This window comes from Prunus avium, chromosome 4, assembly GCF_965620075.1.
Source record: "Prunus avium chromosome 4, drPruAviu1.hap1.1, whole genome shotgun sequence".
In the NCBI taxonomy this organism is placed as follows: Eukaryota; Viridiplantae; Streptophyta; class Magnoliopsida; order Rosales; family Rosaceae; genus Prunus; species Prunus avium.
The window spans coordinates 32,525,016-32,540,018 of NC_142287.1; the positions used below are offsets into that span (position 1 = coordinate 32,525,016).

Here is a 15,003-nt window from a genome sequence, read left to right on the forward strand (position 1 = left end):
TCAGTCGTGGGCCAGATTTGGCTTCTAATGATCCTATTTTCTTACAGTGAACAGTTAAATTTGAATTTAATGGTCTATGTGGCAATTCAACACTTGATAAAATTTAAACTTCCTTAAATGCAAAATATCATTTTATTTTATTAGGTTTAAAAAAATAAATGGAGCTCATATTACCCAAAATAAATAAAAATATAAACTTGAAAAGATGAGTAATAGTGGAGTCATGGCTGAAAAAAATGTTAAACTAATATTTAACATCAAGGAATACCAATTTGACATTGCCCTTCCAGCCTTGCCATTCGATAAGCACGTGCCATAGGCTGCTAATTTAGGTCTCAACAATTTTACATCACTTTCTACAATTGAATTTCGGATTCTAATTCAGATTGAAAAATGTTCCGCTGCCTCCTTGTCAGATGAAATAGATATAAAGGTACACACCAAGCCACAGTACAAAAAGAAGTAAAGCTAAACTATATAATTTTGAACAGAAGGAACAACATTTCATCTGACTTATCAACTCAATGTAGTCAAAATTGGGAGATGCAAAAGTGTATGATTGTCAAAATTGGGAGCTAAAAATTATCTGTATCTTCTGATGAAAGCTTAAGGGGATGGATTGCAATTCCATTCCGAGCAGATGAGATGTGTCCCCACCTTCCTAGTCGAGGTTCCTGTTGCAAAGGTAATTGACAATGTTAGAAGCTGACATTGTTTTCATGAAGTGAACAATATGGATAAATGTGGAAACACAACTCAAGAAAATAGACGCAGGATGAAACCTAGTGATGAAAATAGCAAAGCCTAGAAACACCCACCCCCGCCCTTCCCATGAAAAAAAAAATATATAAATATATTAAGAAAAACATTTTAAGCCCTTCCAAGGTTTTGCTGCAATATTTCTTTTTCAAACTTTCATATGCACTTTCAAAGTTCAAACTTATAGTTGAGCAATCCTTTCAGTCAAAGAAAATGAAAGGAATAAGAGAAGGAAAAAGGCAAGATGATCTAGATATAGGAAGATTAGGAAGAAGAAAAAAAAAGAAAAGAGAGGTCACCTTCCCAACTCCTGCAACTAGAAATCCTCCAGATTTTGCAAAAGCTAAAGAATTCACAAATCCAACCTGCACAGCACAAAAATATTAAGAGTAGAAAAAAGCTTGTGAACTTTTTGATTTACAAGACGCAAACAAGGTTTTGTAGTCATTGCTTTGGCATACCAATGGGAGGTCGTGTAAGGGCTTCATGGCTTTGCTCTCACTTTCAACAGCCCATAAACGAACAGAGCCATTACCAGCTCCTGATGCAGCAAGGTCACTGCCTCTGCAAACAGTGACTGAACTGATCCAAGAATATGTTGATGAACAATCATAACTTTGAGAAGTGTGGTCACCATTTTCTGTACAGCAGAATTCAATACCATCCCATTAGAACACAAGTCAACCAGAAACCCAAGGCAGGTTAAAAACATATGTAACAAGATTACATTGATAACTGGACGCTTTAATCTACCTTTCCCAAGGTACAATTTTTTATGCTAATTCAAACGTGCAAAGAGAGATGGATAAACCAGCTAAACAGCAAATAAATATTTTCACTGACTGGGAAGAAATGTGTACACAGAGTAAACTTGAAGCCAGCAAAAATTATTATTTAAATTTACCTATGTGACCATTCGGAATTCTATCACCATCCTTCTGTTCTACATTTTTGTGTGCAGCCAAACAAGGATGAGCATTCTTAACTATGCAAACAGGCTTCTTTCGCAGCATGCTCCAAAGCTCAACACTTCCATCATCAGAGCCGGATAAGAAGTCATCATTGCTAATAAAACAACAACATTCCAAAGAAGATGCAGGGGCACGGAATACTAAACGTGACGCCTCTGGAACCTATCAAGGGAATAGATAATGGTGTCAAGAACAAGGAAAGCAAATTGAGTCTAACTACACCACATGGTTTAAAAACACCAAAGTAACATAGAACATACTACTGAAAAAAAGAAACTATCCAAGCAAGTCCATCCTAAAAAGGTTACAAATGTGTACTCCAATATCAATGGGATCCAAAGGAAACTAGAGGTTCCTATGATGGTTGGTGTTTCTAGAAATGGGACTATTGGGGAAAGAATAATCAGAAATAGTAGCTTCTGTCCACGTGATTTCATTTGAACTAAGTTTCATTTGCAACCATTCCCCAAAACGCATAAATATATACTTCTTACCTTAAATAACTGCATGCTTCGATCGTGTCCAACAGACAAAACCCGTTCTTTTCGTAGGCAATCAATACTTAATACTTCTCCTTGGTGACCAAATAATGTATCTATGTAAGCTCTATCTTCAACGTTCCATATCTTAACTGTTCGATCATATGAACCAGAAAAAAGTTCCGATGCCCCTTGCCTGAAAGTTAAACATGAAACGGGGCCTCTATGACCTGGAAAAGCCTGTTAAAAAACACAAATGCTGATTAAGAACAGCACTCAAGAACTCACTGTTTCCAGATTCACAAATGTTGCTTCTAATAGAATTTGAAGGGAGAAGATGGAGAGTGTGTATGTACATGATAAAATCACATATTTTTACTGTAAAGACTTAAGTTGAGAAACAATATTTTCAGAGGCCTGCCATTTTAGTATTTTCTTTCGGATATTTTCTAAACTATAAATCAGAAAATCAGACATAAAACCTAATCCGTGTCTTTAACTTGGAAATGCATCCCAACAGATCGACAGATGACTCAGCTTACAGAGAACGCTGCTTTGCCAATAGAAAAGCACGTACTTCTGTGGATCAAGCAAAAAACATACTTCTCTTGTTGTTTAAAGAAAATTAAAAACAAAATAGGTCATTTACATGATTTGCAGGTAGGCCCTTGCTAGTACAATAGAGATTTTACTGTTAGTGAATTGTCCTGACAGTATGAGAGGTCACCTGCATTCCTCTAACCTGATCAATTTAAGTGCTTTTATTAAACTAAAAGCTCCTAACAATTTCATATATGTCCATATATTATTCTATTCCATAACCAACAAAGTAACTGACCAATCATATCTACCTGAATATGCTCTCGTGTACGAGTATCCCACAAATGAATATGGCGATCTAAGCCTCCACTTGCCAAATACCGACCATCGGAGCTAACTGCTAGAGCTAACACATGTTTACTATGCTTTGTAGCTCGACCTTGTGGATCCTTAACCCCATGAGACTTTAATACTTCATCACGGGGCCATAGATACCTTTCACTTTTCCCACTATCTACATCCCAGTGAAGAATGGTGCCATCCTTAGAAGCTGAGAAGCCCTTGAAGTCATCCTCGGACAGAGCCACAGCAGTAACAGATTGTCGATGCTTCACTGAGATCCGAAATTCATCAGTAGATTCAGGCTTTTGAACCCTGAAATGAGAGGATTAAGCATGATAATTAGAAACATGCTACCACAAATTAAAATATGAAACAATCCGGTAGAGAGCATACACTTCTCCAGTTATGGAGCAAAATCCAGTTGCTCCATTCTACGTTTAAAAACAAAACTTCCCAAGATTACCATCAAGCTTAAGGTGTCAGAGCTTAAGCAAGAAAGCTAATGATAGCATTTGATCAAAGTAGCATTAAACCCAAAGGGGAGTTTATAAAGTTCACAACTTTGAATCTGAATACCGATCAAATGCCTCTATAAATTGGTCAAGTTCCAAACACCACCTACAATCTAATCAAAAAACAAAATACAAGAACGAAATTGATTACCTAGAAGCAATGGCACGGCGAACTCGGCCACTGTCCTCGAGCTGCTGCTGCTGCAAAATCTTGGCAACAAGCGAGTCTCTCTCGCCTTCCTTCTCACCTTCTTCATCACTCTCATCCTCCTCATCTTCCTTCTCCCTCCTCGCTAATCCTCGAACCTTCTCCAAGTACTCTTGCGCTATCCTCTTCCTCTTCTCATCTGCAGTTTCTTCTATAGCCTCAGCCTCCTCAGCTTCCTCTCCACCGCCCTCGCCATCCGACCCAACGACGCCATAGTCGTCGTCTGAATCGCTCTCTATCTCATCACGGTCGATTTTTCGGCGTTTCTTCGATTCAGTGCTAAAAAACGAGTCTTCATTGAGAGAGTAAGTCTTGCTCTTTTTGGCTCCCTTAGGTCCCTTGGGAGCTGAGCCTCCTTTCTTCTTGTTCTTCATGGTTGGAATGTACGGAATGTGAGGCAAATGCTGCTACTTCAGTTGCTAGGGTTTTACTTTTGGAGGGTTTAAGGTTTAAGCGGCGAAGAAGACGGTGAGGAGCTTCTTAGTGTTAGAATTTCGGGTCATGGGTTGCAAATACCCATTTTAACCCGGATTTGATTCATCTGAACTTTGTTGTTGCAAGCCCATCAAATAGCTGTTCCTATTTTCTGGGCTCCAATGTTTAGTGAGTTGGGCTTCTACATTTTCTGAATTTCCAAAATTACCCTTTACTGCTGCCTAAACGAAATAATTTGAAAACGGCACTTATATCCCAAAAAACATAAATTAGATTAATTTAGAGTTGGTCGTGATTTTCTTTTTAATAGTTTAGACTATTGCTTGTATAAAAAACGACATTTATATTCATCATGCAGCACTATCGATACAAATCCTCTCTGTATATTGAATAACATGATGTGGAATTAGTTCTGAATTTCCACAACCCATTCATCCCCTTTTCCAGGATACAGTTACAAAAATATCACAGAATGTTGCAGCATATTGGAAATTTTAAACAAAATGGGAAGAGAATGTTGCAGTTCTCAGTTTCCCTCAGCACCTAAAAGAATCCAAATATCGAGGATCGATTGTTTGATCTATCAAGGGGGAAAATAGGTTCCCTCGTTAGTGGCATCACTAAAACTGCCGAACTAGCAGAGCATCTGCTAGTGCTCAGAGGTAACATCTCCTTCTGAGCCTCTCCCTTTCTTCTTTCCCTCTCCATGCCTTGACCGCCTCGGTGCCTCATCCTCACTTTCACTATCATCATTTCTAGAGTTGTTACCAGCACCGTACTGATCTTCCCGGTAAGCCTTTGATGCTTGCTGATAACGTGCCTCATCATCTGGTCCACCAGCTGAACCTGGAGTCTCTTGACCCTTCCCCTGGCCTGTACCAGCACTATATCTCTCATTTCGATCATTGGAAGGTCCCCTTGGATCTCTCTTCTGCATCCTGTTAGTGTTTTGAGATGATGGTGGTGGAAACATTGGAGACATACCAGTTGGCCGACCAGGCCGGCCTGGATTTGCACCTCCAACCCCGATGCCTCCCATAAATGGTGCACGTCCAGGACCCATCATCATCCCATAACCACCAGGTGGAAATCCAGGTTGTTGTGGTCGCCCACGAAACATCATGCCAGGCGTGGGCCCTGTAAAATCACCAGAAAACCTGGGACCATATGGATTGAAACCACGAGGGCCCACACCAAAAGGATTTGGCATACCAAATCCGTCAGGTGCAGGTCCATAGGGCATTGCATCAGCACCCATCATTCCTGGGGGAAAACCCTGCATCCCAGGCATAGGTCTACCACCTCTTGCTAGTGGCATGTGAGGGGGCCACATGATTCCTCCTCTGCCTCTTCCTCTGCCCTCATTTCCTACCCCCGGAACTGGACCAAAGCTCTCTTCCTCATCGTCACTTTCTTCCTCTTCCTCCTCTTCATTGTCCTCAAATGGGACAATGTCTGGGTTCTCACCACCATTCTCCGGATTGACTCCCTTTGCTTTTTCTTCTTCGCGTTTTGACTCTGCCGCAATCGAAACTGCCTGTACACAGGAAATGATATACAACATTCAGTTTCATCAAGTTGCGGACACTGAATATATTTTTTTAAGAAAGGAGACTTAAAAGTCCAAAACAATTTTCGTGCTGCCCCCATGCACTACAGTAAAATTGACTCTTACTAAACTGATAAACACACTGTAAATATTTCTGTTTCTAAACCCTGAAACATACCATAAGTTCACTATCTGGCTCAAGATAAAGCAAGGAAGCCAACTGCTCACCAATGGAGGGCTCTAGCTCTTGACAATCTCTACTTATCTGCAATTGTACAAGTATGACAATAAGCTCAAAAGCTAATTTTATTTGTCTTAAGATACGTCTACAGAAAGTAGTATCACATCAGCCAGCATACATGTTCAGAATAATAATGATTGCAAGTAAAAAAGCATGGTGAAACAGCTAAGAAAACTTGGGCATGTTTAGAAGTTATTAAAATAGCGTCCTATCAGACAGTTTCATTTAAGCTCTATATGATGCATCAACACCTGTATATTTTTGTAGCACCTAGCCCAGGCACGGTCCCATAACATAATCTGTGTCATTGGGCAAGATTCTATGGTATGGTTCAAGTAATGCAAACTAATTTGTTCATAACACACACACAAACCACAAAGAGACATACAAAAGTATGTCCATACATGTATACATATAGATTCTTGCATTGTAATTTATTCACACACCCTGAGTTTAAGAATTATTCCTTTCAGGCTAAATCTTACGACGGGGGTGCTGCTGTGATTTAGCCTATTTTTATTTACGGTTTTACTCCAATATATGATGTTTTGTTGTTATTAGTTTTAGCTTAGTACTCAAGACTGTTCAGTGGACTCCTAGTCATGTATTGTAACTTTCATCTAATAAAAAACATTATGTCTTTTATAAAATTAAAATAAAAAACTACTCATACACCCGTCAAGTATTCAACTTGTGGACTCACCCTCCAGAAAATACTACTACAGGGGAAAAGGTGTAATTTTGCCCAAAAGGCCTTGGCATGCATGATCAGTAACACATTACCACCCAATACAGAAAGGTTCTGAAGATGTCTTTCAAAGTTTTAAGTCATAGTCCAATAACCATCACAGTTATTAACAATACTAGGATGGTGATGGTGAAAGCAAAACCAAATTTCGGGAAAAGAAAAAAAACAAATAGTAAGATCATGTTTTCGGCTGATTGAATCATGGATTAGCATGACAAACCTGCAGCCTACTGATACATGCTGAAAATCCTGACAGAAATAATAATTGGGTGACTTCACAATCAATCAAGACAGAACACACAAAAACTAACTGAGTTTACATGAGTGGATCTATAGTTTTAAAGCTCCAGACTGTACCTTTACTGGTAAGTTCTCATTGTAGGGGTTCCTCAAATGACGAGTTTTGTGAAAGGACAGTTCACATAGCTGCATAAGAAAAACTGCAATTAGTCATGACATCTTATCATTTTACTGCTTATTAGATTTAAATTTCAGCTGTTCTATTCTATTAGCTTCTCCTAGTTTCCAGATGGAGTGGCCCCAACTGAACCTTGGCTCAGGTGACACACAGGGGAGGGTTAGGTTCAAATCTTATGAATTCAAATACTAAAAGCTCCAAATAATTTTATGCTGAATACAAGTACAGCCAACTCAAATCTTGATTCTAACCAACAATAGGAAGAAATAGAAACAAAAATAGTAACTATTAAGATACAAGGCCTCAAACAAATGAAAAAAAGATATTGTCGATTATGACCAAATGGGCTCACGTAATCAAAGTATACTATTAATGTGATGGACTAATAATTTATTTTGATATTGGTCCCCGAACAAATATCTTGAAATAGTAATGTAAATTTTCTAGTCTGCGACAATAAGCTCAACAAGGAGATGAGTAACAGAGTCATACTCATCACCATGACCCAATCCATAAGAGTAACCACAACAATAATAGTAACACATAGACTTGATACTGAGAACTACAAACGTTGTGGGATCCTATAGTTGCCATCATTTGCAGCAGAAAAAAATAATCAGAAAGGGTAGATCAACACATAGAAAGTTGCCATAAATAGTTCAACAAAATAATACCTTTAACCATTTGACAGAGAAATTTCTCCCATAATGCGCAGATCCATGTGCATATTTCCAGTTCCCTCCACTAATAGACCCACCAATTCTGGACATCATCTTTGCACAACCCTAACAAAGCATAGGTGATTTTAATTCTAACACCTCCAGTAGATTAAAACCATGGATTTGAAATAACTTGATAGAAGAACAAAATAGTAAGCTATGAGAAACACACTGGAATTTAATTTGCAATCCTACCTGGAAATGTCGAGTCCGGTTGACTGAGAAAATTAAAATAACATTTTCAGCAGAGTCAAAAGCTTCATTAAGTTTGGACTCATTGCTCCTTTGAGTTGCCCACACTCCTTGTTGTACAGATAATTCCAAATTTTCACGGTTGCAACTTTTAACAATAAAATACCTAAGGTTTGATGTTCGAAATAAATAAGTACATTCAATCTTATAAAAACAGGTGCACTAATTAAACATGGATAGAGGAACAGTCTATAGATATTCTATCACCTTGGAAGAACCATATGAAAAATGAGTATTGTCTACTACAGAATAAAATTTCACGGAAAAGATGATAATTATAGTAGGGCATTAAGGAAATTTCCAAGTAGCAGTTTGCCCATGCACTTTTTTATAAAAATCTTTGAAACTATACAGCCATCTTAAAGCATAACTCCAAAAGCCAATACTGAGTGTGAAATTTATGTGTAGCAAAAAATAATTTCAGCTGTTTCTTATTACGTCTATAGCACCCACAAAAGTAAGTCTTGCTACATATTTTCCTTCTTCTGAGTGGAGTGGAAGAATAGAACAATAGAAGAGTAGATCATTCATCTTTCAAAACAAAATATAATTAGCTCAAGAGCTTAATGGTAGATAGCAACCTCCCATGTACAAATCATAAAGAGAAGTAAACTACATATTGAAAAAGCAAAACCCATACATCACATGGTCAAATACAACTTGTACAGAGTAATTATTTATAAAATTAACTAATGTGGGTTTAAAGAAAGCTAGTTACAGCTGATAAAAGTGGGCAGAACTCTCTTGGGAAAGTATTGATCAAACAATTTATCTTTTATAAAATGCCCATAAAGAATACAGAAACTGATTTACACATCTAATAAAAAACCTTGGGACTCTGAACACACCTAGATATTCCTTGAGGCAAAGGCGCACTTCTATTTGCCTGATTGGCCAGGCCATTGGGTAGATTTTGTGTCTGCGTGTGGCCAACCTGTTGTTGGGTTTGTTGAACCTGTTGCTGCTGGTGGACATTAGCAGACTCTCCTGTTGAAGGTTTTCCAACCACACCTTGATAGACGGGATTGGGGCCTTGTGCAGACTGATACTTATCGGCTTGTTGGGGAAAGCCAGCATTCCGTTGTTGATAAAATTTATTTGAGGTGTTGTAATTATAAGAATTCAAATGCTGAATCTTCTGAAGGACTTCTTCCACGGGAGGTGGAGGTCCAGGCAGCTTTGCATGTCTATACCGGCAATCAGGACCATTTGGACAAAACCCCAACTTGTACCTGCAATGACAAAATCCTTCCATTAGAACATACACCCTTGATTCACACATTGATGGTTTCTTCACACTGGAACTAGACTTTCAAATAATACGGAGGAGAAACAAGAACTATAGATAATTTTCTTCCTTCAACCCTCCTCTTATGCACCTTGAATCTACCAAATCAGAGGGTCCAAAATACCAATAACAACAATTTGTAACGCAATTGACCTCATCCGTATCACAATAAAGCACACAATTCTATTCAAGTATATTCAATCCTACCCATTAATCTCCAGATTGGAATCAACAAATTAAAACCATAAAATTCAACCAAATTAAAAAACAAAGAGATGAACGCGGAAATGGGCATAAAGGAACAAACACATACATATTACACTCTTTAATGTCCTCGTTGGTGTGCTTGTACACGCAATCCTGCTCCCTGCACTCGCCGTACAACCTGAAGAAGCGACAAACAGGCATGCGTGACTTGTCGTATTGATGGAGGAACCCACAGGCCTCGCCCTTCATGCAAAGGCTACGCAGCCAGTGACGGCACACCGTTTGGCGGTAGCTCCGCCCACCCGACCGGTTGGGATTCGGGTGGTTGGGTTGTGGCGCCGCAGCGGCAGGGTTGGTGTCCACCGCCGCAACGCCCGAGTCGGACTGCATCAGAGAATTAGAGGTGGGACCCGGGTTTGTGGGGCCCGCCGCTGCGGTGGCGTCGAGGCCCCCCTCGAAGTCGAAGTTGATGTCTCCGTCTGAGTCTTCCATTCGGTGAACTTTGTGTGTAGATTTGGGGTTTGGGGTTTGGGAATTGGGAATTGGGGGTTTGTTTATGTCATTAGGGTTTTACAGCGAGAGATGCGAAACGTGCGTTTTGAGATTTGGTTGACTGAAGAAGGAACAAGGAAGGAAGTGAGTGAGGGGAGCTGAAAGAGGTGGCTCTCACAGTCGACGAGACACAGCAACACACAAAGGGCGCGAACACGAAGACGCGCAGAGAAAGGGTTTGGGCGGTCGGTTCGGGTCGGGTTAGAAATTTTGGCTGGTCACCGGGTTTAGCGAAAGAAGGAACTAGCAGCCTGGCCCAACCAAACAGAATATATACGTGGGCTGGCGATTGAAGTTATGGTGTTTTTTGTCGATTATTGCAATTTCTCTTGTTTTCTTTTTTGGGTTAGCTTATTAGGAGCAATCATTTGGTTTTGTGTTAACGGAGAAATTTGTACCTAACGGATTAAGACATAATCACACACATAACACAATTGTTTGAGTAGTTCACCCATAATAGGGCTACATCCACTATAATTTATAACTTTGTATTTGTATTTTAGTATGGTTTACATCGTACATGAAAAAGAGAGGCTTGAGAGCCTTTGTAAGAGCATCCACAGTGGGAGGGTGTATAATGAGGTGTATGTTACATATACATCCTTTATGATCGGAATCACCCACAATGGAGAGATGTAAACGAGTGTAAATTTGCATCACCACCAAGAGATGCAAATTTAGATGCACATTTACATCTTTTTTTACATTGCAGGTGAGACCTACATGAGAAAATGTGAGAAAAAATGGACAAAAGTGGGACCTACAGCAGAAAAGGTGAAAGAAATCAATTATACATCTTTAGATTTACATCTTTTTTGCTGGAGCAAAAATCACATTTACAACCCTCGAAGGTGTAAATGGGATGTAAAAGTGGCTTTACACCCTCCCATTGTGGATGCTCTAAGAGAAAAGAGAGAGCCTTAGAGATATTTTGAGAGCTTCCCAGCCATGGCAGCTGATCCTCTCTTTGCTTGGAGGTGGTGAGTTCCCTTTTATAATCCAAGTTGGAGTAGACAAAGTTGATTGATTGCTAGGACTTTTGCATGGCTCCCCTTGATTTGGGGTCTTAGGCATTGAGAAGGTATATGAGGTGGCATAGCTACTTCTTGTTTGGTGGGATGTGAGGTATGACAAGTAAAAGTTATCCCTTGATTTGTGGGATTTGCTTGAGAAGGAGGTGAGGTCAACATGGTGTCCAACACCTTGATGCATTTGTTCTTTTTTGCATTCTCCTCCTTGTAGGTTTCTATTTGTTGGAATGAGTTGGTCTTTCCATCCATTTTGTGCACATCTTCTCATTTGAAAATCCTAATTTGATTTGTTTGTTTTTTCTTAAAATGAGCTTGGGATTTTTTTAGTATATTCTTTCGGAATCCTAAATTCATTTTAGATTTTTATTTTATACTCATATGATGGAATAATTGGTCTTCAAGGCTTTCCTAGGGATTTATTTTATACTCACTAGCCCCTTGCCACACGCTCACGCGTGTGCCAATTTGTTTTTTTTATTTTTTTATTTTTATAGTTTTTAGAATTAAGAAAATAAAAAATGGGTAGTTATTTTCCATAAAAGCAGGATCTATTATCTTATTTTGTTTTAAATTTTAATTTTTTAAATTGTGAATTTACCATATTATCCTCATTTAATTAATAATTTCAATTATTAATGTTTGAATTAACCAAGGGCATTTTCTGGTATTTTGAATGTTTCACCATTCTCTGCCTTTTGCTTTATATATATAGATACATATATATAGCATTTTGAATTTCATACACTAGTTTATGCTTTATCCATGTATTTTTGTAGATCAAATTAAAGTTGCAATTATGAACACACTTATAAACAGAAAACTTTGGTTTATGTAAAATTATCACCACAACACAACCAATTCTTTATGCTTATAAACAGAAAACTTTGGTTTATGTAAAATTATCACCACAACACAACGCACGAATTGTGTTGATCAAATGGATCATTCACTTGTTGCAATTATTCGATACAGATATAAACAGAAAAAATAGGGTTGAGCAAAGCACAATTCAACTCTAATCCAGTACCAAAGGAAAAAAGTTGTGAGCATATTGGATCATGGGATGGGAGAATCCAAACCTGCATCACTTTATCAATAATTTTTGTCACAATATACAACGATATTTTCTAATAAATCAATGACATAAATTACTAATGTATATATAATGCCAACTGATTAAATTATCTCAGTTACAATTCTCCATAAATTACAATGCAATTCCTGCTTTACCAATCTACACCCAATTTCCTTGAATGGTAGAGTTTGTCGATGTACAGAATTAGAGGCGTCGAAGCAGCAATGTAATTCTGCATTTGAACGATTGCTGAGTTCTCTGAAATAAACAAAGTGGAAGGCAATGTGGAGTTAATACAACTGTTGACTTATAACTATAAAAGTAAAAGCTTCTTTGAAACAAAGGAAAAAAGAAAGGGGCAAACAGAATCAATCCAAGGGTTTTTCCTCCCAACTTTTATTCCACAATCCATTGGCAAAGTGACATATATAGCCGGTACTAAGTGAGTGCTGAACATTTCAACTCTAGACTCAAATCATCTGAAATCAGAGTATCTTAATGACACAGATACACAATGTGAATTATGGAAAATTTGATATTAAAAGTTATATATGAAAGGAATGGTAGAAGTAAGACTAGATATAATTTTAGAAGACTCGAGTTTTAAAAGTTTTATCTAAACTGATGGAGAAGGTAGAAGCAAGACTAGATATCAAATTAGAAACCAAGCAAAGCCAAAACCAGGTAAGTAGGCCAATCCTTAGTTTTCAAACATTTCAAATTAGCACATTTCAATAAAGCTCCACTCAAACTGATCAAAAGGTCGAACGGGGTGTGTAGAGGTTTAAAAATGAAACCTCAGCTCCAGCTCTCATCGTGGTACAAAATGTCAAAATTTAACTCTTATTGCAGCCAAATTCTTTGTTGAGATTTATAAGATAAGAAACAAATGTAATACTCTTTTCATTCACTCACCATCTTCATTGAGTTTATGTAATAGTTGTTCTTTAGTAGGAAGTGCATACATCCCTGCAGCAACAGCTTTCCGGATGACCCACCCATGGTGGGGAGCAAACACCTGTGCATAAGCCTTGGAAGCAGGATCCTTCAAGGAATTTCCCCTCCAAATGAAAATAAAGAAATATTAATACTTTAACCACATCATAGGAACTTCGGCATCCAAATAATTTTGTAGGAAATTCCACTTCGACCCCTTAGCTGGAGCGAATTTCACTTTGGTTTATGATATTTCAATGTAAATAATTTATACGTACCCTATTACATTGTAGCAATGCTAACTCTGTTTAATGTCTATGTTAAATTAAACATATCAGTCACCACACGGTCACCATTTAAACCAATTTCAGGGAAGCAAGTAAATGAAAAATACATTCTCTCCTAAAACAACTAGAAACAACAAATGAGATGCAGCAAAGGAAGGCATCCATGTAAGATTGTACAACTGCTGCAGCTGCTTGAGCGAGAATATATTTTTCATCTCAATTCTACCCTTACATTGGCTTAAATAGTGGTCAGAGGTCACTAATCTGTCTCATCTAACGCAAAAATTGAAGGAATGACTAACATTTGCAGACTTGCAGTGGTACAGTGTGCACAAGTTTTGGGTATAAATACACAGAATTGAACCAAAATGAAACTTTATGGTACAAAGTGTGATTTTTGACTGAAACGTAAAATACATTTAGCATTTTCCATGGGCAAATAATCCCAATAAACTTTGTACTAGAATGCATGTTTTCCTCAGATGAAGCTCACCATTTGAAATCAGCACCTTCTCTTTTCGATGCAATACATATACAATGAAATTGGAAATGAACAAGCAAACAGTCCAACTATAATGCAAAGAAATAGTAGTTTAAAATACGTACTTGGTGACTATAATTTGCTCGAAGAGTACCCTAACCATGTCGAGCCCACGCTTCACTCTCAGCAAATTCCTCGAATGACTACCGGCTTTTCTCACGCGATCCCCTTCGATATCGCGGTCGAGCAAAACCGGTAAGGTCGAGATTGAATTCGACGCCTCCGCGAGATCATGGACCTGTTACCATCCAGAAATCGATCAAATTCAAACGGAAAAGTTCCAGATTTTGATTCGAGTTCATTTCGTTGATTTTCCCGGGTACCAAACGGAAAATTGAAATTACGTACCTTGGCGACGTAGTCTATCTCGGCGAACTTGAAGGCGATGCCCAAGCATCCGAACAGAGGCGACACCAGAGAGCACGCGCTGGAGAACGGCGCGACCTCGATTTCTGCTGTTTGGGAGTTTACGGCTGCCTCGAGCTCTTTGAATGCCTCCGATATTTTCCTCAGAGGCGTCTCATTCGCCATTGTAGAGTCTCTCTCTCCTGTTTCTCTCTCTGTCAAAGTTTCTCTGTTAAGTCTCTTGCTTTTTGTGCCGCGAATGTTCGTTCCTTTGCAGCAAATAATATCAACGCAGCGACGACGACGCAACTGAATAAATTTGGGGCTGTTTGGATACGTGTCGAAGTCTATGCTCCAGCTCGGATAAGAAATGATCTCTCCTTTTTACAACTTTACCATCGATATGTCACGTCGTCCCATAATGATGATTATTATTATTTTTTTGGTTGGTTTAGTTTAATAAACTTATTAGTTTGTTTAGTTTAATATTTATAATTAAGTAATATCTTAGCCTTATTTAATTAGTGAATAATTAGTATTTTAATATTTTAATTAATTTCATATATTA

General features: G+C 38.3%; 3 protein-coding genes across 3 annotated transcripts; all 3 read right to left on the reverse strand.

The window, feature by feature from the left end:
* Positions 1-228: 228 nt before the first annotated feature.
* On the reverse strand, positions 229-4,271 carry LOC110755475 (U3 snoRNP-associated protein-like EMB2271). Its single transcript, XM_021956687.2, has 7 exons — positions 3,755-4,271; positions 3,061-3,403; positions 2,225-2,449; positions 1,664-1,892; positions 1,221-1,399; positions 1,059-1,124; positions 229-674 (listed from the first exon to the last, which is right to left on the reverse strand). The coding sequence occupies exons 1-7, from the start codon at positions 4,183-4,185 to the stop codon at positions 576-578; spliced, it is 1,572 nt and encodes a 523-aa protein (XP_021812379.2). The 5' UTR covers positions 4,186-4,271; the 3' UTR covers positions 229-575.
* Positions 4,272-4,611: 340 nt separating this feature from the next.
* On the reverse strand, positions 4,612-10,446 carry CPSF30 (cleavage and polyadenylation specificity factor 30). Its single transcript, XM_021956720.2, has 7 exons — positions 9,775-10,446; positions 9,022-9,405; positions 8,117-8,279; positions 7,877-7,987; positions 7,142-7,210; positions 5,974-6,060; positions 4,612-5,783 (listed from the first exon to the last, which is right to left on the reverse strand). The coding sequence occupies exons 1-7, from the start codon at positions 10,158-10,160 to the stop codon at positions 4,896-4,898; spliced, it is 2,088 nt and encodes a 695-aa protein (XP_021812412.2). The 5' UTR covers positions 10,161-10,446; the 3' UTR covers positions 4,612-4,895.
* Positions 10,447-12,279: 1,833 nt separating this feature from the next.
* On the reverse strand, positions 12,280-14,721 carry ACD11 (Glycolipid transfer protein (GLTP) family protein). Its single transcript, XM_021956739.2, has 4 exons — positions 14,439-14,721; positions 14,156-14,328; positions 13,242-13,387; positions 12,280-12,584 (listed from the first exon to the last, which is right to left on the reverse strand). Exons 1-4 carry the CDS (start codon positions 14,619-14,621, stop codon positions 12,478-12,480), a joined length of 609 nt encoding a protein of 202 aa, XP_021812431.2. The 5' UTR covers positions 14,622-14,721; the 3' UTR covers positions 12,280-12,477.
* Positions 14,722-15,003: the final 282 nt, after the last annotated feature.